Genomic DNA, 26,700 nt, shown 5'->3' with positions numbered 1-26,700 from the left:
AAAAATCTAATTGACAAACCGGCCAAGCTCTATAAACCTGATTTTATTCCAAAACGCCAGCGGCTGCAACACTCCGGAATCTTGGTGGGTTTTTTGTGACTCTGGTCCCTTGACATGTTTACATATGAAGGAGAAAACGTTTCAGTTCCTCGGGAAGAATGAGTCCCTTGATCTTGTGATGCTGCTGGGTCCTGAAGCACTTCCGGATTCTAAGGCGACAGAGCTGCAGCAAAGAGGGAGGTCCTGGAGAGAGATCGCAAGACAAGCCACATGTTGGTGTCACTGATCTAAGGCTACTTCTCCTTAAAAGCAGACAGGAGGTAACCCTGTCATAGGGAAATAACGTAGTTCTGCTTAACACCATTTTCAGGGTTTTGTAGTAGGAGGCATTTTTAGGCTATGTTCGCTCTTTTCTGGTATCTCACTAAAACGAGCTTATTAGCTTTTGATGTAGAGCAGACTGAAAAAAAACATCAAAGCTTAATCTCACTAATGAAGGCTTAAGGCAGCTAATTTTGGAATTAGGAAGTCACACAAAATTCCCAATATTGAAAATAAAATTCACGTTCAACAGCTTTCTTGTATTTTACCTTTAAAAAATAAGGTACTTCCCAAAAAGTAAGGCATGTCTAGATACAAAGACTTTTATAATGAAGCCATTTTAAGATATTCAAATCTAATGAGCCATCAGGGAAGCCCAAGGGTATGTTATCTTAAGTCCCAGTTGTTTTTTATTCTGCATTCAGAGGAGCCCAGTGCTTCTACTCAGAGCTCAACAGTAAACCAGCACAGACTTTGCGCCCGGAACCAGCCAACAGTCCACATTTTAGGACCGTGGTTCTCAGCAGGGGGTCGGGTGGAAGGGAAAAGGTGGGACACTCGGCCAACTGTAGAGACACTTCTGCTTGTCATCACTTGGGGGAGAGGTGCTACTGGCACTTGGCGGGTAGAGGCCAGGGACACCGGGAAACGGACGGCCCCAACAGAAATAAATGCAGTCTTGTCAACGCGGACCTCAGAGCACATTCCCAAGGCCCCCCGGGTCGGGATCGGGGGCACCTTCTGGCCTCTGCTTAGTAGACTCGAGGCATCTCCTAACGAACTTCCCCAGTGGACTCAAGGCACATGTTAACCAGCTGTTAAAAGTACCCGGTGGGAAAACTGAACTTGAGTCCCTCTCAGTAAGGAAGGCCAAAGGACGGGGCTATAACCTGTGCGCTAGGCACGCAGTCGGGGACCACTGTGGGCGCTGCGGATAGAGAAGTGTCCAACGAGGCAGAACAGCAGGACATCCGAGCAAGCTCAGCGCAACTACTGCTACCAGCTGGCTACCTGCTGTCCACTCGAGGTGGGGCGACACACGACAACCGCAGCCTTAAGTCCACAGGATTAGAGCTGAAAACCCGCTATAGCTCTGCAGCCGCTTCCTGGCACCTGCAAGTGTTCAGGAGTGGGCTCTCCTCCATTATAAAACGGGCAATTCTTTATCTATGAATTGGCCTATTGCTTTCATCTCCATGTCTTTTTTTTTTTTTTTTCTTTCCCCCAGCAACACTCGTGATGCTTTAAAGCCAAAGCGGGTTTGAGGGTGGCTCTGGCCATGCTGGGCGGGGGGTCATCTTTCGTTTTCATGGTGAGTCATGAGTAAACACTGCTTTAGATGCTTTTTGAAGCTACTAGGGTAGGAATACTCCAGAACTCCTTTCCAGGGATGATCGGAGATAGAATTTGCTGGGTTGAATCTGCAGGTCTGGCTCTCTCTGCCCTTGGCTTGGCCCCGTGTCCTGTGGCCTTCTAGACTGCTGAGACGTGACCTCACCAAAACCCCCAAAAATGAATCATGGGGGCAAAAGCAGCAGTAATTCTCTGGAGGAGAAAATGACATTCTACAAGCCAGTGGGATCGTGGACCCCACAGTCGCCAAAATGCGAATGAAAGGAATGAAAGGCAAAGTAGGTGCCAGGAATGGCCTGGGGACATCAAGTGGAAGGGAGGAGTCAGGGGAGGCAAACTGAAAATCCAATGCGATTATTTGCTGAGGCAGGGGATGAGGGACTGTAGATAGAGGTAGAGTTAGATACCCACGTGTGTGTGTACATGACACACATGTAACTTTGTAACTTTAGGCACTTTTGCTTTTGCGGATCTCTTTCTCAGTTTAAAAAAAAATGGTATTTTGCCACCATGTTGGTATAAAGGCAAACCTAATCCAGGTTGAGTTTTATCCTTTTCTTCATTCGGATTTTAAAAGAGATGAACATATTTCTGTGGGCCCTTAAAACCATCGTGGGCCCCAAGCATTGTGCCGTCTGTGCCTGCTGGAGAAATAGGCGATAGATTGATAGACATCATTGTTTAAAAGCAAATCATCACAATGCAGGAAGAGCTGCGTGGAGAGGACCACACAGGCCGCACCTGAGGCCCCCAAAGGCAGGGCTTTGGCTGCAAGTACCCTGGGCAGTCAGAGTAGGAGGAAGAAGATTCTGCAGCCACTTTACAATTCTACCCAGGGCGAGGCCTAATTCTCAGCGGGCAGAATATAACCCGGTAACCTGCCGTCAGAACCCGTCGGGCAGGGAAGCCTGCTTCAAAGTCCCACCGCCTTGAAAAACTTACCAAAGTCCACACTCTAGTAAGAAAGCAGGTCCTGAGCTGGCTGATCTCTGTGTCTAGGGACAGTTACGAATACCCTCTGAGGGGTCTCTGCTTCTCCCCCCCAGCCCACCCCGACCTCACAGCCCTACCCCCTCTCACAGCACTCAATGATCACGTTTAGTTGTTTGGGTTAGAAGTGTCAGCTCTTATTTGTGGAAGACTTAGGTGTCGATGGACTTGCACCAGTAAATGCCCTCAGACTGCTGTCGATCATTAAAGGAAGACTTTCTAGCACTATCTCGAGTAGCATCCTTGCTCCCAGCAAGCAAGTGCCCAGTAGTCTGGTCCATGCGTAGGGCAGTTAAGGCACCCGAGGGGGGCTTTGTCCAACCCTGAAGAGAATTCTGGTGCATTGTTCTAAACTATGTTCTAGAAAACTTTCATATCAAAAGCTGAAGATCGTGTTCATTCTTTCAAGGCTGGCGTACCTCACACGGAGTATTAGATCAACTGAAACAACCGGTCTCCAACATTGCAAACCACAGGTGGTTCCTGACCAGGACCATACCTTGTTGAATAGTCAATGAGCTCAGCTCCCCACATGCGGCGAGGGCAGAGAAGGATCTCATACAGTCTCACAAGTCAGAGCTCGGTCAGCGCCTGCCTCCCGCGAGAGTCCGCAAGAGCTGCTACGGATTAGGGCTTAGGTTCGGGCAAAGGAGAAGCACCTTCTCGCTGCAGGAAGAGCCGCGTCAGAGGGCTCTCAGGAGGCACCAACTCCAAGGGGCGTTTGCCTTCGGCGTTCTTGGCCCGGGTGTCTGCTCCGAAGTCCATGAGCAGCAGCGCCAGCTCGCCACTGGACACCCTGGCCACTGCGTGAAGAGGGGAGTCCAGACCTCGGCCTTGGTTCACGCTGGCTCCTGAAAAGTCACGAGAAGGAGAGAGTCATCCAGGGAGCTGAGCCCAAGTGTCTCCCTTCTCGAAGCACGCTTCGACAGTGGGCCTGGCAATCCCGGGAAAATGGGAGATGTCTTGATTCCATCGAATACGATGGGGAAAGTGCCATGGGACAACACGACTGAAGGTACAACACGAGCTATGTAGCATATGAGGTTATATATATATGCCTCTGAATGCTGACCATAGGTGTGCTATATTCTAGAAAAATCCTCCTCTTCTAGGACCATCCCAAGCCAACTCCATCCCTACACTCTCTACAGATCCCCACCCTAGCCAGATGGACTGGATCCCACCGTGACAGGTGGGGACAGGTGGCTTTGCCTGAGCTGCTGTTCCCCTAGGAAAATGGAAACCTATGTCCACCCAACACACAGTAGCCAGATTGTTCCGGCACTCTTCTTGGTTTTGTGAGGAATGGGAAACCTGCCTTTCCTGACTAAAACTTAAAATCTACCTAGAGCATGAGGGGAAAGGAGTGGGCTGAGGGAGAGAGGGAGAGAGACGGAGAATGAGTCTCCTAATCCGTGACAATGGCTGTCACATGAGCAGAAGGCAGCAAGCACCACAGGACAGTCAAGGGAAGGGAAGGGTTGCTGGAGTTTTAAAGAATAAGCAGGACTCGGGTCATTACAGGGGTGACGAAGTGGTGTTCCAAGGTTGCAGAAGGTTCTGGATAACACCAAGGAGGTGCAAAAGAATGATGTGACATAGGCCTTTCCGAGGAACACAGAAGATCAACAATGAGCTAAACACAGGGCAAGTACCGGAGAAGAAGTTCCCAGGGAAGAGACCAAGCCAGGCCCCAGCAGCCGGGCGGTCCTGCTGGCCTCAGACGTGACTGGCTGTAGGAGGAGGGGAGAGGGACCACCCTGGGAGCAGATGGGCTCACCATCCTTACCCTCACTGCGAGCGACAGAGCCAGAGCCGAAGTGCCAACAGGGTCAAATCTATTCCCCCCCACCCCGCCCCGCCCCAGAACACAGCCTCCACGAACCCTGACCTTGCCTGACTCCACAGCCCACACTCTTTCCCATTACAATACAAATGGCTTTTAAAAGACCTTCCATTTCTCATTCTCTTTCCTTGTTTCGTGTGCTTTTAGCTTTACCTGACTCCAGAAGCTTCCTGGCACAGGCTATCTGCTGGTTTTCACAAGCCAAATACAGCGGTGTGCCCAGGTGGCTGATGTTATGGTCCACGTCGCCCCCGTGGGCCGCCAGGCTCTCCACACACGCCGCGTGGCCTGCAGCCCAGGGCACAAGAAACATGGTTGCAGCGCACGTTCTCTGAGCCAGGGACACAATACCTTTCCTCTCTCCTGCAAGCTTATGTTTGCCACGGACCAAGTGCTGCTCTACTTAGCCCAGGGAAGGACTTTACACACTGCCGTCACTTGATGCGCTGACCGTAAGGCATGATCCCTCCGCAGCTCCGGGAAGAAGCCCGCTTGGGTTTGTGGGCCACGGAGAGCAACCAGCAGCCTGCTCCGAGGGTCTGTGGCTTTGCAACCACACTGAATACAGAAATGGAGGGGACAGTGAGGAGGGGGTGGGGAACAAGGACTGCAGGTAGGCCCGGAGAAGAAAAGGCATAGTAGGAGCCATGGGCCCGGGGACGCAGCCCAGAAGCTTGCCAAGGGCCGGCCCCGGGAAGAAAGAGGCCACCGTGGACACAGGCGAGGCTGAGAAGCACCTGCCCCATCCAATCCAAGTGGGGCCTGTTCTGGCAAACTGGGTTTGGTGAAAGCCAAATCATTCTTGCTTGGTCTAGAATGTCATACTTTAAACACTGCTTCTTTGCTTTTCTCTCTCTTTTTTAAGATCGTATTTATTTATTTATTTCTGAGAGAGAGAGCACGCAAAAGCAGGGGGAGTGGCAGGCAGAGAGAGAAGCAGACTCCCCGCCGAGTAAGGAGCTGGACTCGGGCCTCCATCCTAGGACCCTGGGATCATGCCCTGAGCCAAAGGCCGACACTTAACCCACTGAGCCACCCAGGCGCCCTGCATTTCTCCTTCTATAAAATCATTTGAGTTCCACACACCCAGGGAATATGATGAGTTGACAGGTCTCTTAACAAAGAAATGTCAGTGCATTGGGAGATGATTATCATATGGATGGATTCGGTCAAATAGGGCTGCTGTGGGGAGGGCTCACGGGGAGCCACTCTGGGAAAGCCACTGAGGAACTAAAAACTCTTCCGTCAATGTGGGCTCACAATAGTGACGATGACGGTCATGGGCACTGGGGAGAGGCAGAACTTGCCATTGTATTTTTTGTACCAGAGTTAAGAATATCAGGAAAACTGTGGCTTTATGAAAAGAATTACCCAGGCTGAAGAAGTTCTGGGGATCTAACGTACAGTATGGTAACTGTACGTGCTAATGCCATATGCTTGAAATGTGCCAGGAGAGTGAACCTTAAGTGTTCTCCCCACACACAAAAAATGGTAACACTGTGAGACAATGGATAGGTTCATTAGTTTGATTGGTAACCCTTTCATAATGTAGGTACCTATCAAGTCATCATGTTAGTACACCTTAAATATATACAATTTCATTTGTCAGTTAAATCTCAATAAAGCCAGGTGTGGTAGAGAATTATCCCGAGCTGTATATAGCATCTTGTATTTCCAATAAAAATGGAAAGTTTGTTTCACTTAGAAAACCTAGGTGAGGAAGGCGCCTGGGTGGCTCAGTTGGTTAAGGGTCTGCCTTCAGCTCAGGTCATGATCCCAGGGTCCTGGCATCGAGCCCTGCACCAGGCTCTCTGCTCAGCGGGGAGCCTGCTTCTCCTTCTGCCTCTGCCTGTCTCCCCCTGCTTGTGTTCTCTCTCTCTCTCTCTCTCTCAAATAAATATAATATTTTTTAAAAAAAGAAAACCTAGGTGGCCATGAGACAATATTCTTTAAGGCCCTAAAACAAAAGAATAGAATTTATTTTATAAAATAATTTGAGAGGCGCCTGGGTGGCTCAGTCCATTAAGCGTCTGCCTTCAGCTCAGGTCATGATCCTGGGGCTCTGGGATGGAGTCCCATATGGGAGGTCCCTGTTTAGTGTGGAGTCTGCTTCTCCCTCTCCCTCTGCCTGCTGCTCCCCCTGTTTGTGCCCTCTGTCAAATAAATAAATAAAAATCTTTTAAAAATTAATAAAATAATCTGATTTTTCTGGGGTCATGTGTCTAACAATGTATTTCACAGATCTTGATGGACAGTCCACCATAGGCCAGCCCCCATTCCAGAACCTACAGCAGTAAACCACATTCCAGATGCTTTGAAAGGGTGGTTCCCAAACTTTTTGTGTGCATCAGAATCACCGGGATGCTTGCTAAACAAAACACAGATGGCCCGGCCCCACCCCAGAGTTGCCGCGTTAATGTGCCTGGCGTGGAGGCCAAGAATTTGCTGTTGCCGGCCAGGCCAGGCCCGTGTTTCTGGTCCCAGGGCCCCCCACGGAGGAAAGATCCCTAAAAGCTATCCCTCCTCTTACAACAGTGAGATGTCTGTTGAAGGAGTGGTGGACGACAAATTCTCAGCAGATTTACCTCTCTTAGCCGCTTCGTGGATGGGGGACGCCAGATCGCTTACAGCATGGGGGCTGGCCCCATGTTGCAGAAGCAAATTCACACAGTCACGGCTGCCACTGACACACGCGTTAAACAACGGGGTGTGCCAGTCTGTAGTGACCCCATTCACCTGGAAAAAAAAAAAAAAGCCCCAGGCTAAAGGCAGGTAATGGGCTGTCCTGGATTCAAATCTAGACTCCACTACTTTAAGCTGCTTTCTAATGTCTCTGAGCCTTCTATTCCACTGCTCTAAAATGAGGACAAAAATACCAAACATCCACAAGGCTGTGAAAAGCTGAATGATGTAAGGCCCCGAGAATGTTACCGAATATTCTATCACTTCTACGCCCCCAGGAATATGAACTTCGAAACTAGTCAGGATAATCCTATAGGGCTTACAAACTAATCTCCCTGCTTTAAACATTCCATTCCAGACCCATCCCGCCCCAATCCAGAGTCTTGTCCAGCAGCGAGAGTAACCGTTTAGAGTTGTTTGCATGTTTTTTTTTTTAATTTTAAAACATGACTTGTACAGAAATATAGGGTTAAGGTGTGCCAAAGATTTTCTTCAACTCGTTCATGAATTAGAGAACCTGTAAGATGGTAAGGCTAGCTCAAAGGAGAATTTATATCGTCAGTCAATTAAATGCTGAAATGATGCCACTAACAATTACAAGACTGGTTAACATCCTAGAAAACTACAGTCTTTGGCGCTGTCTTTCACACATTGGAAATCTGACTGAAACTTACTAGTTCACATCTGACTTCACAGTGTTTGGGCTATAAGCAAATAGGGAAGAGCAAAGTCAAAAGCACATTTTCTACACTGTGAAGCAAAGATATTATGAAGACAATGAAATCATTCTCACAAGCCACCTCCAAGGAAGGCGACAACCAGTGAGGCCCAGATGTCCAGGGCACAAAGTTTAAGGAGACACTCCCTCCCAGGGGCATGCAAGTACCCCACAACCCTGAGAGGGAGTCGCTCGCTATAGATGGTACTCTCGGTGCCTCTCAGCCTCTCCATCATCCTGGCCCTGTTTCCACATGTGGAGTAAGTTTTCGTAACCCCAGTATAGACCCGACAGACCGCGTTCACCTACAGCTCTCTACTACTGCTCTCAGGACAAAGCCCTTTTCTTGGCAGGGACAGAGAGGCTGTTTAACTCACCCCAACCCACAACTCGGCTGACAGATTTCAACAGGTCCTTCGCGTTTCAGCTTACACATCACTCCTCCTAGGAAGTGTCCCTTCGGGACACAGCATTGCAGTTCCTGCCGTCAAACATGGAGACTCCTTTCTCAGTCCTTGAATCTGGGCTTGTCTACGGGACTTGCTTTGCCCAATGGGATGAGAGCAAATGGGACGCAAGCCAAGAGCTTGCCTTCTTTTGCTACTCTTGGGATGCCTGCTACCACGGGCACCAGGCCAGGCTGCCTGGGAAAGGATGAGAGACCACATAGAGATTTCCTGTCTGCCCAGCCACAAAGCAGGATCATCACAAAGCAGCCTGCCCCAGCGAACTTGTCAGCTAACCTTGAAGGCCTAAGGAAGCCCAGCCAAGGTCAGCAGAACCAGGCCAGACCTGAAGAACTATCTGGCCAACATGAAAAACTGTGAGATAAATAAATGGCTCTTGTCTCTATCAGATAAAGGGCTAGCATCCAAAATCTATAAAGAACTTATCAAACTCAACACCCAAAGAACAAATAATCCAATCAAGAAATGGGCATTAGACATGAACAGACATTTCTGCAAAGAAGACATCCAAATGGCCAACAGACACACGAAAAAGTGCTCAACGTCACTCGGCATCAGGGAAATACAAATCAAAACCACAGTGAGATATCACCTCACACCAGTCAGAATGGCTAAGATTAACAAGTCAGGAAATGACAGACGCTGGCAAGGATGCGGAAAAAGGGGAACCCTCCTACACTGTTGGTAGGAATGCAAGCTGGTGTAACCACTCTGGAAAACAGCATGGAGGTTCCTCAAAAAGTTGAAAATAGAGCTACCCTATGACCCAGCAATCGCACTATTGGGTATTTACCCTAGAGATACAAATGGAGAGCTCCAAAGGGGCACATGCACCTGAATGTTTACCGCAGCAATGTCCACAATAGCCAAACTACAGAGAGAACCTAGATGTCCGTCAACAGATGAGTGGATAAAGAAGATGTGGTCTATATATGCAATGGAATACTATGCAGCCATCAACAGAAATGAAATCTTGCCATTTGCAGTTACATGGATGGAACGAGAGGGTATTATGCTGAGTGAAGTAAGTCAATCAGAGAAAGACAATCATCATACGCTTTCTCTGATATGAGGAATTTGAGAAGCAGGGCAGGGGCTGTGGGGGATAGGGAGGGAAAAAATGGAACAAGATAGGATCAGGAAGGAGATAAACCCTAAGAGACTCTAAATCTCACGAAACAAACAGGGTTGCTAGGGGGAGGAGGGTAGGGAGAGGCTTGCTGGGTGATGGACATTGGGGAGGGTATGTGCTATGGTGAGTGCTGGGAAATGTGTAAGCCTGATGATTCACAGACTTGTGCAATTATGTAACATATAATACAGTATATGTCAAATAAATAAATAAATAAGTGGCTCTTGTCTCAAGTCACTAAGTTAGGGTGGCTTGTTACACGGCCAGACATAACGGGTAGGAATAGTGTTTGGTCGTCGCCCGCTGAGGCAGACATCCCGTGCGTGCCACAAAGCTCGTTCCTCTCTCCAGGGCACACAGCTTCATTATTATCTTCCCCCCTCTTCTCAGACATGGACTCTAAAGCTCAGAGCCCAAGTAACTTATCCAAGTTTCCAATATTAGCAAATGGTAGACATGGTTTGGAACCGTTATTCAGGTCTCACGGAGCCAAATGTTCCACGTTTTCTGTAATATTTCATTACCTTCCAGCCACGGGAACGAAGGCAGAAATCCATTTCCGGGTATTTATTAGGAGTGACGACTAAAGAAACGGCTGTAGACTCAAACCAGTCCTTCCTGGCTAAAAATTCGGTTCCTCCTCTATCGCTAAGGCAAAGAAGCTTGATGGATGTCGTGCTTTTGAAAAACACCCCTCTTCGACCTTCCAATCAGACTAGTCAAAAATGCCGGAAATGACTCAAAAGGGATGGAAACAGGCCTTTGTCATGGTCCCTAAGACATTATTTGAGCCGCACTTACCTGAGCTCCATGCTTTAATAAAACGTTTGCACAAGAGGGATGACCTCCGAGACAGGCCTCATGGAGTGGGGACACGCGATCGGCCGTGATGAGGTTCACGGGCCAGCCCTGCAGGAGAGGAAGTGAGCAGAGACACGGATGTAAAGCCACAGCCCCATACGGTGTGGATTCAACCCCGATGCAGCCCTACAACAATTCTCTTTAAGTTCACTTGGCTCCCGGTCTGCCAGTGTGCTGAGGTGTTGCTAATGATGTCAAGTAAACAAGGAACCTTCATGCAGCCCCTGGGGAAAACAGCTGGAGAGTGTCCACTAGAGTTGACGAGATGCGTCCCTGTGACCCAGCCATTTGACTCTTGGGGACACACATTCTAGACTTTTCTCTCATTCTCACTCTCTCCTGTCCTCTCACTTGATCGCTTTTTGTCTCGAGGAGGTCCACGGCAAGGGACAGAGAGCGGTCTCCAGCCAACAGCCACCCAGGAGCTGAGGGCCTCAGTTCAAGAACCAGGAGGAACCGAAACTTGCCAACAGCCATGGAAGTGAGTTAGGACCGAGGTCCACCTCCAGTCGAGCCTTAAATTGTCTCCGTCTCTGGCCTTCACCTTGACTGCAGACTCATAGGAGTCCCTGACCCAGGTGAACTGTGTCTTGATTCCTGACCCACAGACACTGTGAGCTAATACAGGTCTGTTCACGAAGCTTCTGAGTTTGGGGGTAATTGGTTACACAGCAAGAGATGCCTAATCTAGGGCCAAAGCATGAGGTGAACTTGCACAGACAGAGGCAGAAAAGTCCTAAGACAGAGGGGAATGACATCCTCACTCTAGGTACTCGAGGTCCGAAGAGCCAAGAAAGTTGTCAGAAGGCCATGCGTTTCATCAAACTGCGGGGGAAAATTGCTCTCTCCAGGAGATGGATTATGAGCCCCATCCACGCAAAGCAGCAAAAGAACTCCAGGAGAGACACCCCGAGATGCCCTGATCATGGAATACATTATCCTCGACAGGAGGAACCTGGGTACAACAAAAGTTGTTTTTCTTGGGACACATTAGGTAATAATACGGTTAACTTAACTAATGACGTGGTAATATGATTGTACCTTTTCTTCCCACAATAGTTAAAATTTGCCTAAAATCATTCCCATGAATTGCCTCCCCCATCATCATTCCTAACCATTTGTAAGTCAGTCAACCTCCTGATCATCCGATCCTGTCAGCTTTTACACTCTGATGGGTGTGACCTCACAGATTTCAAGAGGTCCAATCGTTCCGGACATACTCCTGAGTCAACTGGGTCCTAAATCTGGAGCCTTTCTTTGGGTGGGTCTGGGGAGGGGTTCTGGGAAACTCACTTGTAAATGAGAAGTTCTGACATCCCTTACAGTATTTTGCCCCCCCCCCCGCCCCGGCGCTGCTGTTCCCAGGGAGGGAAGTGACTACACCTTCCCCTCCTTTGTAACCTCGCATCCCATCTGTACCCAAAGAGTACTCAGTAAATGCTTACCGACCAGCGACTCAAGAAGAGCTGAGTTACTGCATAGATACCGTCACAAGTTTTGCCCATGGGCTTTAGTGTGGCATCTGTTATTTTATTTTATTATTGTCATTATTATTTTATTATTTAATTGGAGGCATCCCCTCAAAGATGTGCTCTTAGATCCTTTCTTTGCCCGCCTCAATGCTGTATATTTGTGCAATCGCTTCCCCTCACACTGCTAGAATACACATAAAATTCATAACTGGGGGTTCCTTTCCCTTCAGTTTCACTTTGCCAATGTAGGACTGTGCGTACAGTTCCTCGTTGAGCGACGGCACTACTTTAAATGAACGATGGCCATCAGTCAGAATTATCTAGGATATTCTAGAATATCTTGAGGTAATTTTTAACCCATTCCTTCACACAGGGTCCGTCCCCCGTGGGTTCTCAGGTTTTGAAAACATGGACCAATGGCTTCTCTCATCTTTCTGTAACCAATTGTCCCTAATCTCGGCTCATCCTCAGACCCTCTTTTATTTTTTTTATTTATTTATTTTTTAAATATTTTATTTATTTATTTGACAGAGAGAGATCACAAGTAGATGGAGAGGCAGGCAGAGAGAGAGAGAGAGAGGGAAGCAGGCTCCCCGCCGAGCAGAGAGCCCGATGCGGGACCCGATCCCAGGACCCTGAGATCATGACCTGAGCCGAAGGCAGCGGCTTAAACCACTGAGCCACCCAGGCGCCCCGTCAGAACCCTCTTTTAGATGGGGCCTCGGAGCTGGGCGATGTCAGGGCGCCCACCGTGACACAGTGCTCAGCACCTGGCAGCTTTCTGTCCCAGCTTCAAACCACATGCCCATCCCCGCAGGAACCAACCTGAAGACTACAATAAGGTTCGGCTCTGTCCTTTGTCCTGTACAGAACTGACGGGTCATTCTCTATACTCAGGGCAGAAGGAGGTCACGAGCAGCCTTCTCCTGCATGTTCATCAAACACATCATTTCCTTCTACTGTAGCAAGGAGACCAAAGCCACCTGATGTGAGTATTTCACACATTCCCCTCTCCCCGCCCCTAAAATCTTGCTGCACGTCGCCGGTCCTCTGTTCTGCCATTGCTCCTTTCTTGGAGAAAATCATCTGAGCTCGCCCCAACAGCCCGGGACCTTACCCCGCCCCTCCACCACTTCATGACTTGCCTTCGGCCACCTTCTCACATGCATTCTCCACCTCTCCCCTCCTCTGCGGGCACACTGTCCTTTGGTGTCCTGAAGTCTTTCCGTGGTCATTGCTGACCCTCTACCACACCGCACTTCCATCCAATCCTCTTCTCGCCTTTGCTTCCCCTCCTTTCTCCTCTCGTCAGAAGCAGTCTGTCCCCACTGTCTCTGCTTGTCGCCCTTCTCCCACCTACCAACCCAGTCCTGCTGAAACTGCTTTTAAAGATCACCAGAGACTTCCTCCTTATTGAATCTAATATACATCGCTCCGTCTCCCGTCTCCGTCCACCTCTGAATTGGCTCTGTAGTCATCTCAAGCTCATGAAACCTCTCCTCTGGCTTCGCAAACCAAGCTCTCCCTGAGAAAGAAGTCCATCTCTGACCTCCTACTGTCCTTTTCCTGTCTCGCTCACGAACTCTGGCCTTTTTCCTCCTCACAGCTCCTAAGTGCAGGCGTTTCAAGGATTTGTCCTCAGATCCTTTCATTTTTCTCTCAATACTCTCTACATACTGTATTTGGCTTTCTCTGCCCCCGATGCATGTCTCCAGTTCCCCGCTAAGACGTAACCACCAAGAGAACCAACTCACAACATAAACGCAGCCTCTGCCAACAAGCAAACTCTCCCTGAAAAGGGCTCCTTGTCTTGCTGGCCCAACTTCTCTGAATGGCCCCACTATCTTGTCTCATACCTCGGATGGAGACCTCAGAGGGAGTGTAAGCAGCGTGATTCCCAAGTTCAAATGCCGGTGCCATCACCTAACATGCAGCGTGACCTCGAGCCAGTGACTTCTCTCCCTAAGCCTCAGTTTCCTCATTTGTAAAATGGGGACAGTTGTAGCTACCGTACAAGGTTGTTACGAGGACTAAGAAACAATGCGTGCTTAGCAACCTGTAACTTGCAGGGAATCATGATCTGAGACTTCTTATTCATTACCACTTTGCCTTCAATTAGCTGCCACATCGGAAAGATCTGATGTTTCAGAACACCGGGGTCTTTCCTTATTTCCACTTGGTAGGGACTTAGCCCTTTGAGGATTTCAGAGGGGGGCTGCTGCATAAGGAGTTTTATTCAAGGAACGGAACGGCTGGTTTTCACCACTTGCTTTCGGCCATACCTTATTGCTAAGGTTCTCGGTCTCAGCTGTGTCTTTGAATCCCTTGGGGAGCTTTTAAAGGCTTGATACCCAGGCTGAACCCCAGAGCATTTGCCATATAATCAAAGGAGGCTGAAGTCAAGCACCAGGCTTTTTAAGAACCCCACCTTATCCCAGACAGCTCAAGGCAATCCTAACGTGCAGTCCACATTGAGAACCACCACATTAAGGTCCCACTGTGGTCAAGGAGTATCAGGATTGCTTTCGGCTGACCTAACAAACACTACTACTTTTTTTTTAAAAGATTTTATTTATTTATTTGACAGAGAGAGATCACAGTTAGGCAGAGAGGCAGGCAGAGAGAGAGAGAGAGAGAGAGGGAAGCAGACTCGATCCCAGGACCCTGAGATCATGACCTGAGCCGAAGGCAGCGGCTTAACCCACTGAGCCACCCAGGCACCCCACTACTACTTTTTAAATAAGTTTTATTAAAGTGCAATAAAGTCCATAGAGCCTAAGTATAAATTTCAGTGAATTATCATAAGGAAAACATGCATATTATCACTACACAGGTAAAGAAACCTGGTACTATCTGTCTCTTCTGGGAGGAGCTGCTAATACCATCTCCTATTGTAATCTGAATTACCCCAATTACTAATCAGCATAGTTAGATAATTTTATTGAGCATTTGCACAGCCCTTTTTATGAAGTGCCAGTCCAAGTCTCTTGCTCATTTTTCTGCTGGCTTACCTATCCTTTTTGTATTGATTTTAGACAAGGAATATGGGCCCTTCATTGGATGGATGGACAGATGTACAAATATACATAGCAAATATTTTCTCATCTGTGGCTTGCCTCCTTGCTTTTTAAATATTGCCTTTTGATGAAGGAGTTTTTAATCTTAATGAAATCCAACTTATTGGCCTTTTTGTTTCTTTCTTCCTCCTATTTGTTTCATGTCCATTTGCCTTTCTCTCTCACCTACACTATCATACTGTTCTCTTTTATTTAAATAAATCCTTGAATGCAGTGGTTCTACAGGAGCTTTTAAAAAACTACCAAAGCAAGGGGGCACCTGGGTGGCTCAGTCGGTTAAGCATCTGGCTCTTGATTTTGGCTCAGGTCCTAGTCTCATGGTCTTGGGATCGAGCCCCAAACTGGACTCTGTGGGGAATCTGCTTGAGATTCTCTCTCCGTTTCCCTCTCCCTCTGCGCTCCCCCCATTCGCTCTGTCTCTAATAAATAAATAAAATCTGAAAAAAAAAAAGTAGTAGTGCATGAAGACTGCCCTAGTTAAAATTAGACTGTCTGGCGTGAAGCCCAGGCATTGTTATTTTTTAAAAACATCCTGGATATTTTAATGTGAAGCCGCGGTGAAGAATAGTTATGGAATGAGTTACTTCCTTCTTGGGCCAAAACAAATTTCTTTTCTCTTCTCTCTTTGTTTTATAGACATTTGAATGTTGGTCTTATTTCCCTCCCTAAAATAGGTTTGGTTTAGCAACTGTGTTTGTCCTTATTCTTTGATTAGCCAAAGTGTTATTAGTGTAATCAGAAAATAAATACCATGAGTGATGACAGTAACTGGAGTAGGTAATTTACATGTCACCTCAGTTAATCCTCGCAGACTCGCATAAGGTAACCTAATAGACCATTTTGGGTCTTAATTCTTCACTCTCCCATAGCAGTGCAATACATTCACACCTTTGCCATCACCTCATACTTGAAAAAATGTATTTCCTTCATCCTTGACTTCAGACGTGGTCCTCCGACTTGCTTTGGCCAACAGGATGTTGGTAGATGTGACATGAACAGACCAGAAGTACTCCTGCACGCCTGGGCTTGCCTGCTGTGCTCCAGCCTTTCGGCATGAGGACAAAATTCATTTTATGAAGGCAGAAACTGAGGTTCCAAGAAGATAAGTTGCTCAAATAATGTCACAGAACTTAGATAAAGATAATAGTTCCATCTGACATGCAATAAACATAAATACTGAATATAAATGAATATCGGTCCAATTTAATAAGTGATATATAAAAGCTACAGTGATCATGTTTCTTCCCTTCAAAATAGGTAAATGTTTCATTTTATCCGAGAAGCAGCTTAACTGCTTTTAGCTAGAGTTATGTGTTACTATCTAGATTTCGATTTATAATAGGGCTGGTGCTACTACAAACAGCTTAAGATAGTGGCTTAGGTAGTCTGAAATTTTTCTTTAGAAATTGTTATCTTATAGGAGGATTTCTTATTCTAGATAGGTCCATGAAATTGGAAATTTTTAAAATGTAAAACATTTATTTTCACTAACAACCACCTAAAATGTCTGATGTCCTTCCGTTACAAATCCAGACAACAAACCACAGTGGTAATAGCAGTCCATAGGACTAACACTGAGAGCAATCGCAGACACTTTTATGGTATTACAAATGTTATAGACATCTCAAATATCTCAAAATACGCACTCAACCTACTTACAAAATACAATAGTTAAAGGAATCGCCACTAAATCTCATTTAATGCAGTTTATATCACCATGTCACATTTGTTCTTTTACTAATTTTTTTTTAAGATTTTATTTATTTGTCAGAGAGATAGAGAGAGCACAGGCAGGCAGAGTGACAGATAGAGGCAGAGGGAGAAGCAGGCTCCCTGCAGAGCAAGGAGCCCGATGTGGGACTCGATCCCAGGATGTTGGGATCATGACCTGAGCCGAAGGCAGCCCTTACCCGACTGGGCCACCCGGGTGTCCCTCTTTTACTAATTTTTAAAAGATTTTATTTATTTATTTGACAGACAGAGATCACAAGTAGGCAGAGAGACAGGCAGAGAGAGAGGAGGAAGCAGGCTCTCCGTAGAGCAGAGAGCCCGATGCGGGGCTCCATCCCAGGACCCTGGGATCATGACCTGAGCCGAAGGCAGAGGCTTTAACCCACTGAGCCACCCAGGCGCCCCTGTTCTTTTACTAATTTGATAGGCCTTCTCAGTACTGTGTTCCATGCATTTAAAACGTTCATCCGAGAAGGGATCCATAGACTTTGCCTGACTGCCAAAGGGTCCATGGTCTGAAAAGAGTCAATAGCTCCCACCTGGAAAAATCTATAGTCTTTTCAGAAAACAGAACATTCTGAACAAAAACTTTTATTAGGATTTTGAATGGTGATTTCAACTGCTTTTTTTTTTTTTTTACAAGTATCTTAGCTTAAGTTCCCAATAATTTCAAAGAAGCAAAACTCAAATTAATGTGTACTGCAAATTCCACCCGTAGAGCAGAAAAACTGATGTCAGACTGGGCAGAGCCACTATCAGCTAGAGGTTCCATAAGACCGAAAATATCTTCGAAATGATAAGATGACATATTTAAAAAAGACATCTGCAAGCATTTATTTTACATCCAGGCTTTTGAACCTCCGTGCTACTGGCCTTTGGGGCTGGAATAGTTTCCTGAGGTAGAGGGCTATCCTGAGCAACGTATGACATTCAGTGATATCCTTGGTCTCTATTCACTCGACGCCAGCAGCACCCCCTACCCACCTCTACTCCCAGCTGTGATAACCAAAATTGTCTCCAGACATTGTCAAATGTTCCCTAAGGGGCAAAACTGCCTCAGTTGAGAAAAACTGTTTAGTGTGATAATTTTCAAGAATACAATCTATCGAGTAAAACGAGGGCAACTTGGACACACTCATCTGCCTATTGTTCACCTAGAAGGTATAATAGTGCCGATCATGTACACAGAATTGCACTAAATTCTAGTATTTACACCAGCCTCCAGATAAAGAAATGGTTAAAGGGGACAGGATTCACCTCATTTTGCCAAAGAGGAAATTTTGATCTTAAAAAATCAGACTATGATTTTTTTTCTCAGCGTGGTGAGCGATAGGATATTCTTTTTTAAAATTTTTTTATTTTTTAAAGATTTTTCTTTATTTATTTGACAGAGATCACAAGTAGGCAGAGAGGCAGGTAGAGAGAGAGAGAGAGAGGAGGAAGCAGGCCTCCTGCTGAGCAGAGCCCAATGTGGGGCTCGATCCCAGGACCCTGGGATCACGACCTGAGCCGAAGGCAGAGGCTTTAACCCACTGAGCCACCCAGGCGCCCCACGAAAGGATATTCTTAATGTTTGTCTTTTTTTCCCCAAAAAGCCATGTACCTGGCTGATGAGGTTCCTCAGAGAGAGAAGACGTCCGTGGATGGCCGCTTCATGCACAGGAGACCAATCAGACACAACATCTGCATGGAAAGGGAGGACCGGGTTACATCCTGTCACCGTGCTAGAGACCCGAAAGGCAGCCCTGCTGTCCGTAAGAGCCTGAGGGGTCTTCCTGGATGGAGACATGGGAGTCCATCAGTCAAGACGCCCACGAGCCCTTCGGCATCTCTCCCGTCCATCGACGCTCCCAGTACACATTTTATTTGAAATGTCAAGGTAGCTAAAGAAAGAACTACAGCCAGTCTCCGGCCTGAGGACAAAAGAGGTAGACTGGGGTGATGGACCGCATGGCTTTCAAAGGCAAATGGTCCATTTAGTTCAGTGAGAGCTTCACTAATCACCAGCATTCGCGTGTTAAGCTGCGGTTGCCAGTCTAGCTTCCTGCATGGACTCGAAGTTCAGTATCTCAGCAAACAGCGCCATGTACTAATAGCGGTGATCACATCATTACGTACGCCATTAGGTTTAAAATCCAAGCTAAACTGAACAGTATCTATTTCTGGACTACCACCCATCCCAGTATCAAGCACAAAGCAGAGTTCAGTCTGACCTTGTAACAGGGACATTATTTATCCCAAAAGGCTGCATGGCAGTGTGGTTAAGAGAGCTCTGAATTCAGACCCCCTCGGGTGCTTCGAAGCTGTGGGTCCCCAGACAGGCTCTGAGCCTCAGTTTCCTTCCCTGTCATGTTAGGACAGCAATGAACTTACGCACGCGTCAATAACTACTAGCTACTATCATTATCCCGCCCTCCCCTTAAGCAGAGTCTTAATTACACCCCATCACTGCTGCTGTTGCAAATAGCAAATATGTTCCACGACCACGCAGGAAGAACACACGTTCTTCGGAAGAAACCCTATAAACCCTATCCCAACACATTAAATGTTTTCCTCTCTCTGATTGAATGTGGAGGTAATATGAACGAGGCAGAGACCTCCATTTTCCTCATCTCACGCTCTGACTGATTTCCAGAACAAGCACAGGAAGTCGGAATGTGACAAGGCAGAATGGTCTGATGGCAGGCATTCCTTGTAAGGAACCAGTGTCTCCTAAAAACTAGGGAGACCTGGGGAACCAGGGAATTTACTAGTACCTTATCAACCAAAAAGCCAGAAAGGAGTAGGCTAGAATACTTTGTACTTAACACAGTAGCTGAGGTCCACCTTGCTACCTGGGAGCTATCAAGACCCAGGAAAGTGTGTCCCATGGAGCAGATTACTATCATTCCAGATGAATGCCTAAAGCATTTATAGGGAAGAGGAAGCCGAATGAGCCTATCGACACGCAGTCCATCCAACGCTCTCCTCCTGGGGTCATTACGAGTACCTTACATGAAATAGCTTTTCTTACCTCCCAAACCTTATGCTCAATCAATAGAAACTTCATGGCCTCACAGAATTCTCTGAGGTTCCTGATTCTCTCGGGAAAAAATTGCTGTTTCTAGTACTTAGAGCCTACCCTCCAGATGGTAGCTATGGAAAGATTTCTCTCCAGATTAGAATTAAAAGGACAACTATTTCTATACCGTCAGAGCAAACACAAAACGCAATCGGCACAAAATCTTGGATGCAAAGGAAGAGCCAAAAATTAAGATTTTGGGGCTGCCTGGGTGGCTCGGTGTGTTAAGCCTCTGCCTTCAGCTCAGGTCATGATCTCAGGGTCCTGGGATCGAGTCCCGCATCGGGCTCTCTGCTCAGCAGGGAGCCTGCTTCCTCCTCTCTCTCTCTCTGCTTGCCCCTCTGCCTACTTGTGATCTCTCTCTGTCAAATAAATAAAATATTTTTTTAAAAATTAAGATTTTGAAAATCCATTTTAAAAGAAATTTGCAAGTGTATCCTAATGGATCACCATGTGTGTGATGATTAATCCATTTTTTTTTTCCCTCCAGGTGTTCAGGGGCTAAGAAACATAGCTGGCACATTCCCCTTTCTTTTTTTTTTTTTAAAGATTTTATTTATTTATTTGACAGAGAGAGATCACAAGTAGGCAGAGAGGCAGGCAGAGAGAGAGAGAGGAGGAAGCAGGCTCCCCGCTGAGCAGAGAGCCCGATGCGGGACTCGATCCCAGAACCCTGAGATCATGACCTGAGCCGAAGGCAGCGGCTTAACCACTGAGCCACCCAGGCGCCCCACATTCCCCTTTCTTAAAGCGAGCTTGGATAATCAGAGCTGACAGCCTAAACAGTCCGGGCAGGTAATCTGGGTTCTAAATTGTAACTCTGTTCAGGTTTCATAAAAAATGATGCAATTATACTATCAACTAGAGACAAAAACAGGCTTCACTTTCTATCCATTCGTCTTGAAAGCATTCCTCCTTGCGCTTACGGTAAATCAAGAATTGTGTACTCCCCTAAGAGGAATAAAAAAGGCTACCTGCAGTGGGGTCCCCGTGCTTGAGAATGTGGCATTTACAAAGCAGACACAGTCCGTGTCACTGAGAAGCACAGGGAACTGTCCAGGTGCACATGGTGGGGGGCTGAGCAGCCACGTCTGTCTCTGCGTACAGTTCATGTAAGTGGAATCGTATGGAACGTGGTCCTTTGCCACTGGCTTCTTCCACTTAGCATCACGTCTCAGGGTTCATCCTCGTAACAGTAGGGAACAGCACTTCATCCCTTTCCACGGCCAAATAATACCCACTGTAGAGACAGACCGCATTTTATTTCTTCATTCGTCAGCTGATGGACACCTGGCTTGTTTTTGCTTCAGGGCTGTTATTAATGACGTTGCTGTGAACATTCATGAGCAAGTCCGTGGGGGGCTGTTTTCAGCTCTCCTGGCTTCATACGTAGGAGTGGAAATGCTCTAGGACAAGGTCACCCCATGTTTAGACTTTCGTGGAACTTCCAAATTCTCTTCCAAAAGGGTCATACCACTTCACATTCCCATCAACGGTATATGAAACTTTGCTTTCTAATTTAAACTCATGGGGGGGGGGCACCTGGGAGGCTCAGTTGTTAAGTGTCTGACTTCAGCTCAGGTCATGGTCCTGAGGTCCTGGGATCGAGGCCCGCCTCGGGCTCTCTGCTCAGCGGGGAGCCTGCCTCCTCCTCTCTCTCTGTGCCTGCCTCTCTGCCTACTTGTGATCTCTGTCAAATAAATAAATAAAACCTTAAAAAAATAAAGTCATTTTAGACTAGGGTTCGGGAAGCCTATCATAATGTGTCTATCACTCCCGCCCAGGAGAAAAACTTGGGTCCTGACAAAGCCAAAATTCATCACAAATTTCCACGAGATGTCAGCCTCAGCAGGTCTTTGAACAACTGAGTGATTATGGAAAGACTTAGAATCGTGACCATGGGTAGCGTGACATTTTTCTAGCATCAAGAGCATGGAGATAGGAATCTTCGTGCATACATACATACACGGTTGTAAACACCATAATTTGCAACAGGGACTAGTCCCCGCACACTCTCTTTAGCTCTTGAAAACACGGAAGACACGGCTGAGACATACATCTTGTGTGGCTCCTGCGTGGGAAGATCAGGGAGGGGGCTCTCCAGGGTTTTCTAGAGCCCACACCCAAGCAGGCAATGCGCTACCGACAGCATGTGCAATTCCCCCCAAGGGGGAAGCTTTGCCTGCCTTCCTGCTAAGCACCAGAGCGAGCAGACAGGGCAGGAAAGGGGACCTGTTGCCTCCAGAACACGGAAATGCTCCCAGTAGGAGACTGGATGAAGACAGGGTTCAAGGTCACCGTCCCCTCCTCCACTGACCCCACCACCGCCTTTGCAACTCAAGGGCCTTTGCCTATACACAGTACACCAGCCAAGCCCTGAGTAGGCATTAGGGATTCTTCCCCAACACTCTACTGGTTTTCCTGCCAGGAAATCGATGCCAAATGGGGTCACTGGCAAAGCCTCAGACACAGCAGCGGGGCTCGAGGTGGAAATGGGGCAGGCATCTGCCAGTCCTCCGATGACTGCCATTAAACTCACCTTTCTCTTAAATCGAGTGTCCGGCAAACCCTGCAATGCATTAGGAAGGTCGCCGTTTCATTCTTCTTGCCATTCTGGAATGATTTTTTTTTTTTAATTTCCATGATTTCAGAAGATATTTTTAAAGGCATTAATTGATACATTCTGAGGAGAGCTGCTAACAGAGCTCTGGGCTCTGAGGCAGTGGCATAAATCTGTCTCCATCCTGGGAAACACTGTGCGAGGTCAAGGGGAAGAAGGGGAGGTTGGGTGGCCGCGGGAGGGCAGGAGCGTCTGCCTTCGGCCTACGGGACGTGGTAAGGGGAGGCCCAGGGGTGTTCACCGACACAACAGAGGATCTGGGGGCTGGGGTCACAATTACGATGGACCCTGGTTGGATCCTGGGACAAATGAAAAGAGGAGGAAGAGACACAGAGCCTTATGGTCCGAAACAGGAAACAGAAAGGCCCACTGAGGCAGCTCTTGGGCAAGTCCGACCTGTCCCCTATAATTCTTTCTCCAGCCTCTTCTTTCTCGGTCTCTGTCTATCTCTCTCCACAGGGACCTCACAGCAGCACCCATTCTGTCTGGTCAGGCAAATTTCCCCGGAAAACCTGCCCCTGCCAAGGCACCCCGATGTCTCAAAAGCCACCATGAACACACGGGCTTGCTTCCTTTCCGGGCCTGTTCGTGCCTGTCTCCTCTTTAAATGTGAGCCCACTCTCTACCGGGTGGGCTCGATTTTGTGAGGAAAGGAATTTCCCTACACAAACCTGCGGGGGGGGGGGGGGTTAGTTTCTCCTTCCGCACGTTCTCCTAAGTTGCTCTGGGGAGGTATGCGTTGGTTTCCTAGAGCCGCCCTATCAAAGTTGGCTCAAAACGACAGGAATCTATTGTCCCCTAGTTCTGAAGGCTAGAAGTCCCACAGGAAGGTGTTGTCAGGACCAAGCTCTCCCCGGAGACTCTCAGCAAGAATCCTTCCTTCTCCGCCCCTTCTAGTTCCAGGTGGCAGACATCCATCTTTGCTGGGGCTTCTGGCCTGCTGGACGGGTTACCCCAGTCTCTGCCTCTGCTGTCAAAGGCCTCCCCCTTTTCTCCCCTCTTCTTCTTCTGAGGACACCGGTCATCGAATGAGGGCCCACCCTACTCCAGTAGGGCCGCATCTTAACTAACTACATCTACAAAGACCCCATTTCCAAGTAAGGTCACATTCTGAGGTACTGGGGGTTGGGGCTCCAACCTATCCTGTGGGGAGACTCCATTCACCCCATAACAAGGTGTTTCAGGAAGAAAAAAGAAAGATACTCTTTTTTTTGCTGCTGGCCGAGGACTGAAGCATTAACCCCGTGTCTCCGAAGAGCTGGTTGCCATCTGCATAAGCTTTGCTCCCTTCCTTCAGAGGAGGAGGCGAGAGAGGCCCGCAGGCGAGAGCGGGAGCCTCTGAGCTGCCCCAGACGAGCGGCACCCGGGCCCCTCGTTAACCCCTGCCGTGCCCCGGTGCCCGAGACACGCTTCACCTGAGCTGACTCTCTCGGGGCTGTTGGGAAACGGCATGCGCAGTACTCCGCCTTCCACACCTCACCAAGGTCAGGCGTTCAGAAGCATAAACAAGGGCAGGGCTGCACAGAGCCGGGGAGCCGGGCTCCGCTCAGGAAAAGGTGCATTGGAGAGCCTGGGAGGGCTTCATGGTGGCAGCGGCCAGGCTGGAGGTGGCAGATGAGGGGGACCTGACCAGTCAGAGGTGCGCGACAAGGAAGGAGGGGAGCAGAGGAGTCCTGTCTCCTGCCCTTGCGACTTCTGCTTCTCTGGAAACTTCTCTTCTTTTAGTTCCTGGGGAATGACAACATCCAAAGCTCTTTTGGCTTCTCTAACTCACTGGGCCTACGTGCTCACCTGCAGGCCCGGCCCCGGGCTCCATGCCTGGCTCTCAGCTCTGGGCCATCGGACTAGCTCTCCTTTCCCAGGATTTCAGCACAGCCCCGGCAGAAGGCTCGGAGGTCTCAGCTTCCTGACCTGTTGCTCTCCTAGTCTGAGCCACGTGGGCGCGCTGTGCACTGGGCACGGCCACTGAAACTCTGATGTTCACAACAGAAGCCTCCGTTCCTCGGTGGCTCCCAAGCCAGCTCCCACCCCCAGCTTCTCTCTCACCTACCCCCTTGGCTGACATTAATTTAGACTTCAAAACGTTACAGTTTCGGCTGCCCTGACTCTTTTAGTCCCAATACTGAGTCAAGCAACACAGACGGACTGCGCTCTCCTTTGAAATTGTCACCCATGTCCCCTTTCTATGTCATTCCCCAAGTTCGATCCAAATGTAAGCTCCATGCTTAGACAGTGAGTGCACGGTTCTCCCAGCACCATCAGCCTCACCTGGGAGCTTATTAGGAATGCAGACTCTCAGGCTTCACCCAGAAGCCCGGGGTTGGGGGGTAGGGGGACAGCCATCTGCATGTGCCCAAACCCTCCCTGCACGAGACAGGGATCCCACCCTCCATCCTGACTGCGGCGACCAGATTCATCTGCTTACAGTCTTCCTTACTGCCCGATCTCCACTCCAGAACCATCAATGGCTCTCAACTCCCTGCCTCATGAAGGCTTAATGCCACCAAGCCTTTTGCAGCTCCATGACCAAGTTCCAGCTCTCCAGACTTGTCCTCAGTTGACTCCCTAAGCCCCTCCGCCCCCTTACTCTTTACTTACAGAGTGTTCACTTTCTAAGCACCATACCTTTGAGGATATGGGCAGCTGCTCACCTCCACCCAGCAAAGGATCCTGCCCCAAATGGGAGTTAGAATAGGACCCTAATCAGTGAAAAGAGGCTGCCACCCCACTTTGGAGTGGAAATAAAAATAAACGTCATACCTAGGTGTAAAATAACCATGTGGAAATCACCCAGATTACTGAGACTTTCCCATATGAACTTGGAAATACAATTTGCTGCTTTCAAAGCATATTTATTGGGGCGCCTGGGTGGCTCAGTGGGTTAAGCCTCTTCCTTCAGCTCAGGTCATGATCTCAGCGTCCTGGGATCGAGTCCCACATTGGGCTCTCTGCTCAGCAGGGAGCCTGCTTCCCCTCTCTCTCTGCCTGCCTCTCTACTTGTGATCTCTATCAAATAAATAAATAAAATCTTTAAAAAAACATATTTATCTAATTCCTTTTTTAAAAGCCATTTTTGGTGCCACTCTGCTTTCTATTGCTCCAACTCTGTGCTCCAAAAATTTGACGAATCCAGTTCTGCCTTTGCGAACCCGAATCCTGCTTACTGTCGAGGGCTCTGCTCCTTTTCTGAGCAAAACTGGATACATGCATATCTGCTGGGTCAGTGGGAGGGAAGGCATTTTGTTATTTTATTTCTTCTGGGAGTTCCCCCCCACCCCACACCTTTCAGCAGCTGTAGCAGAGGAAAGTAATAAATCCTCCCTGACTGCTGGGTCCCTGCAAATTGCCCCTATGACGGACAAGTGTTGTGGGCAGCCTTGCTAATAACATGAGTCTCAATGTCATTATCGCTCCTCTGATGCTTAGACCCATTTCTCAGAATCCTTTCGGTCATCAGGCACCTGCTGAACGCTCACCAAAAAATGACAGTTGCCCAGAGGCACGAGACCCTACAGTTAGCAAAGACACCACGTGACAGGTGACAAGCATCCCTAAAAGATGCTTCTCCAAAGGTTAAAAAGAAAAAGGTCTCCTTTTAAAGTGAATCAATCAGTACTCAGTGTTTGGATGTCATTTAAAGCCCAGCCCCACCTACATGCCCAATACCTAAGTCCTTTTAATACACGACTTGGCAGTAAAAGTATCCTATTTATAAGTAAGCTTTATACCTCCATTCTTTGGAGCTGAAGTTTCTACTGGTGAATGAACTGTGTCAATCGACTTTGTCCAGTCTCTGGGACTCTGCAGATAGAGGTGTACAGCTTTTTGAGCAACCATGGGAAGGACACAGACCTTCCAAGCTGTGGACACACCTCAGACAGAGCCCCTGACCTCACCCCGCCCTCTCCTCCCCGACGCACAGTATGCAGCCTCCCCAGCACCCTGATGCCACTGCCCGGCGACTCACCCCCCATCCACGAGTTTGCAAGGAGCCGCGTGTCAGGAAGGTCCCCTGGCCTCAGGGACTTGCTGCTCCTGCCCCGTGGTTCGCCATCCATGGTGCTCTCCTGGCCGGGCAAGCTCCACTCTCCACTTCGGTCGCTCAGTTGAGTCCAAATTCCATGCTCCCCCTGCTTCTGGGAATTCCAGTGCTGGGGCTGGCTGAACCGCACGGTCCTGGCCAGACGGGAGAGAACAGCACGGAACAGAGCAGGCACGGTAATCTGAGCACTACCTGTGGTCAGACAGACGCGCTTTGCGCCCAGACACACAAACACACACGCGCGCGCGCGCACACACACACACACACACACACACACACACACACACACATGCTCCACCTAGCTGCCTGGAGGTTGGCCAAAGCTCA

General features: G+C 48.3%; 1 protein-coding gene across 1 annotated transcript; it reads right to left on the bottom strand.

The window, feature by feature from the left end:
* Positions 1-23: 23 nt before the first annotated feature.
* On the bottom strand, positions 24-26,700 carry ASB9 (ankyrin repeat and SOCS box containing 9). The gene is made up of 7 exons (XM_082717051.1): positions 26,299-26,700; positions 18,254-18,333; positions 10,311-10,418; positions 7,096-7,246; positions 4,664-4,798; positions 3,324-3,515; positions 24-243 (listed from the first exon to the last, which is right to left on the bottom strand). The coding sequence occupies exons 1-7, from the start codon at positions 26,387-26,389 to the stop codon at positions 119-121; spliced, it is 882 nt and encodes a 293-aa protein (XP_082573177.1). The 5' UTR covers positions 26,390-26,700; the 3' UTR covers positions 24-118.

Source organism: Mustela nivalis (genome assembly GCF_964662115.1).
Source record: "Mustela nivalis genome assembly, chromosome: X".
NCBI classification, from domain to species: domain Eukaryota; kingdom Metazoa; phylum Chordata; class Mammalia; order Carnivora; family Mustelidae; genus Mustela; species Mustela nivalis.
Note: the sequence above shows the minus strand (reverse complement) of the source record. Positions and strands in the feature narration are given on the sequence as shown.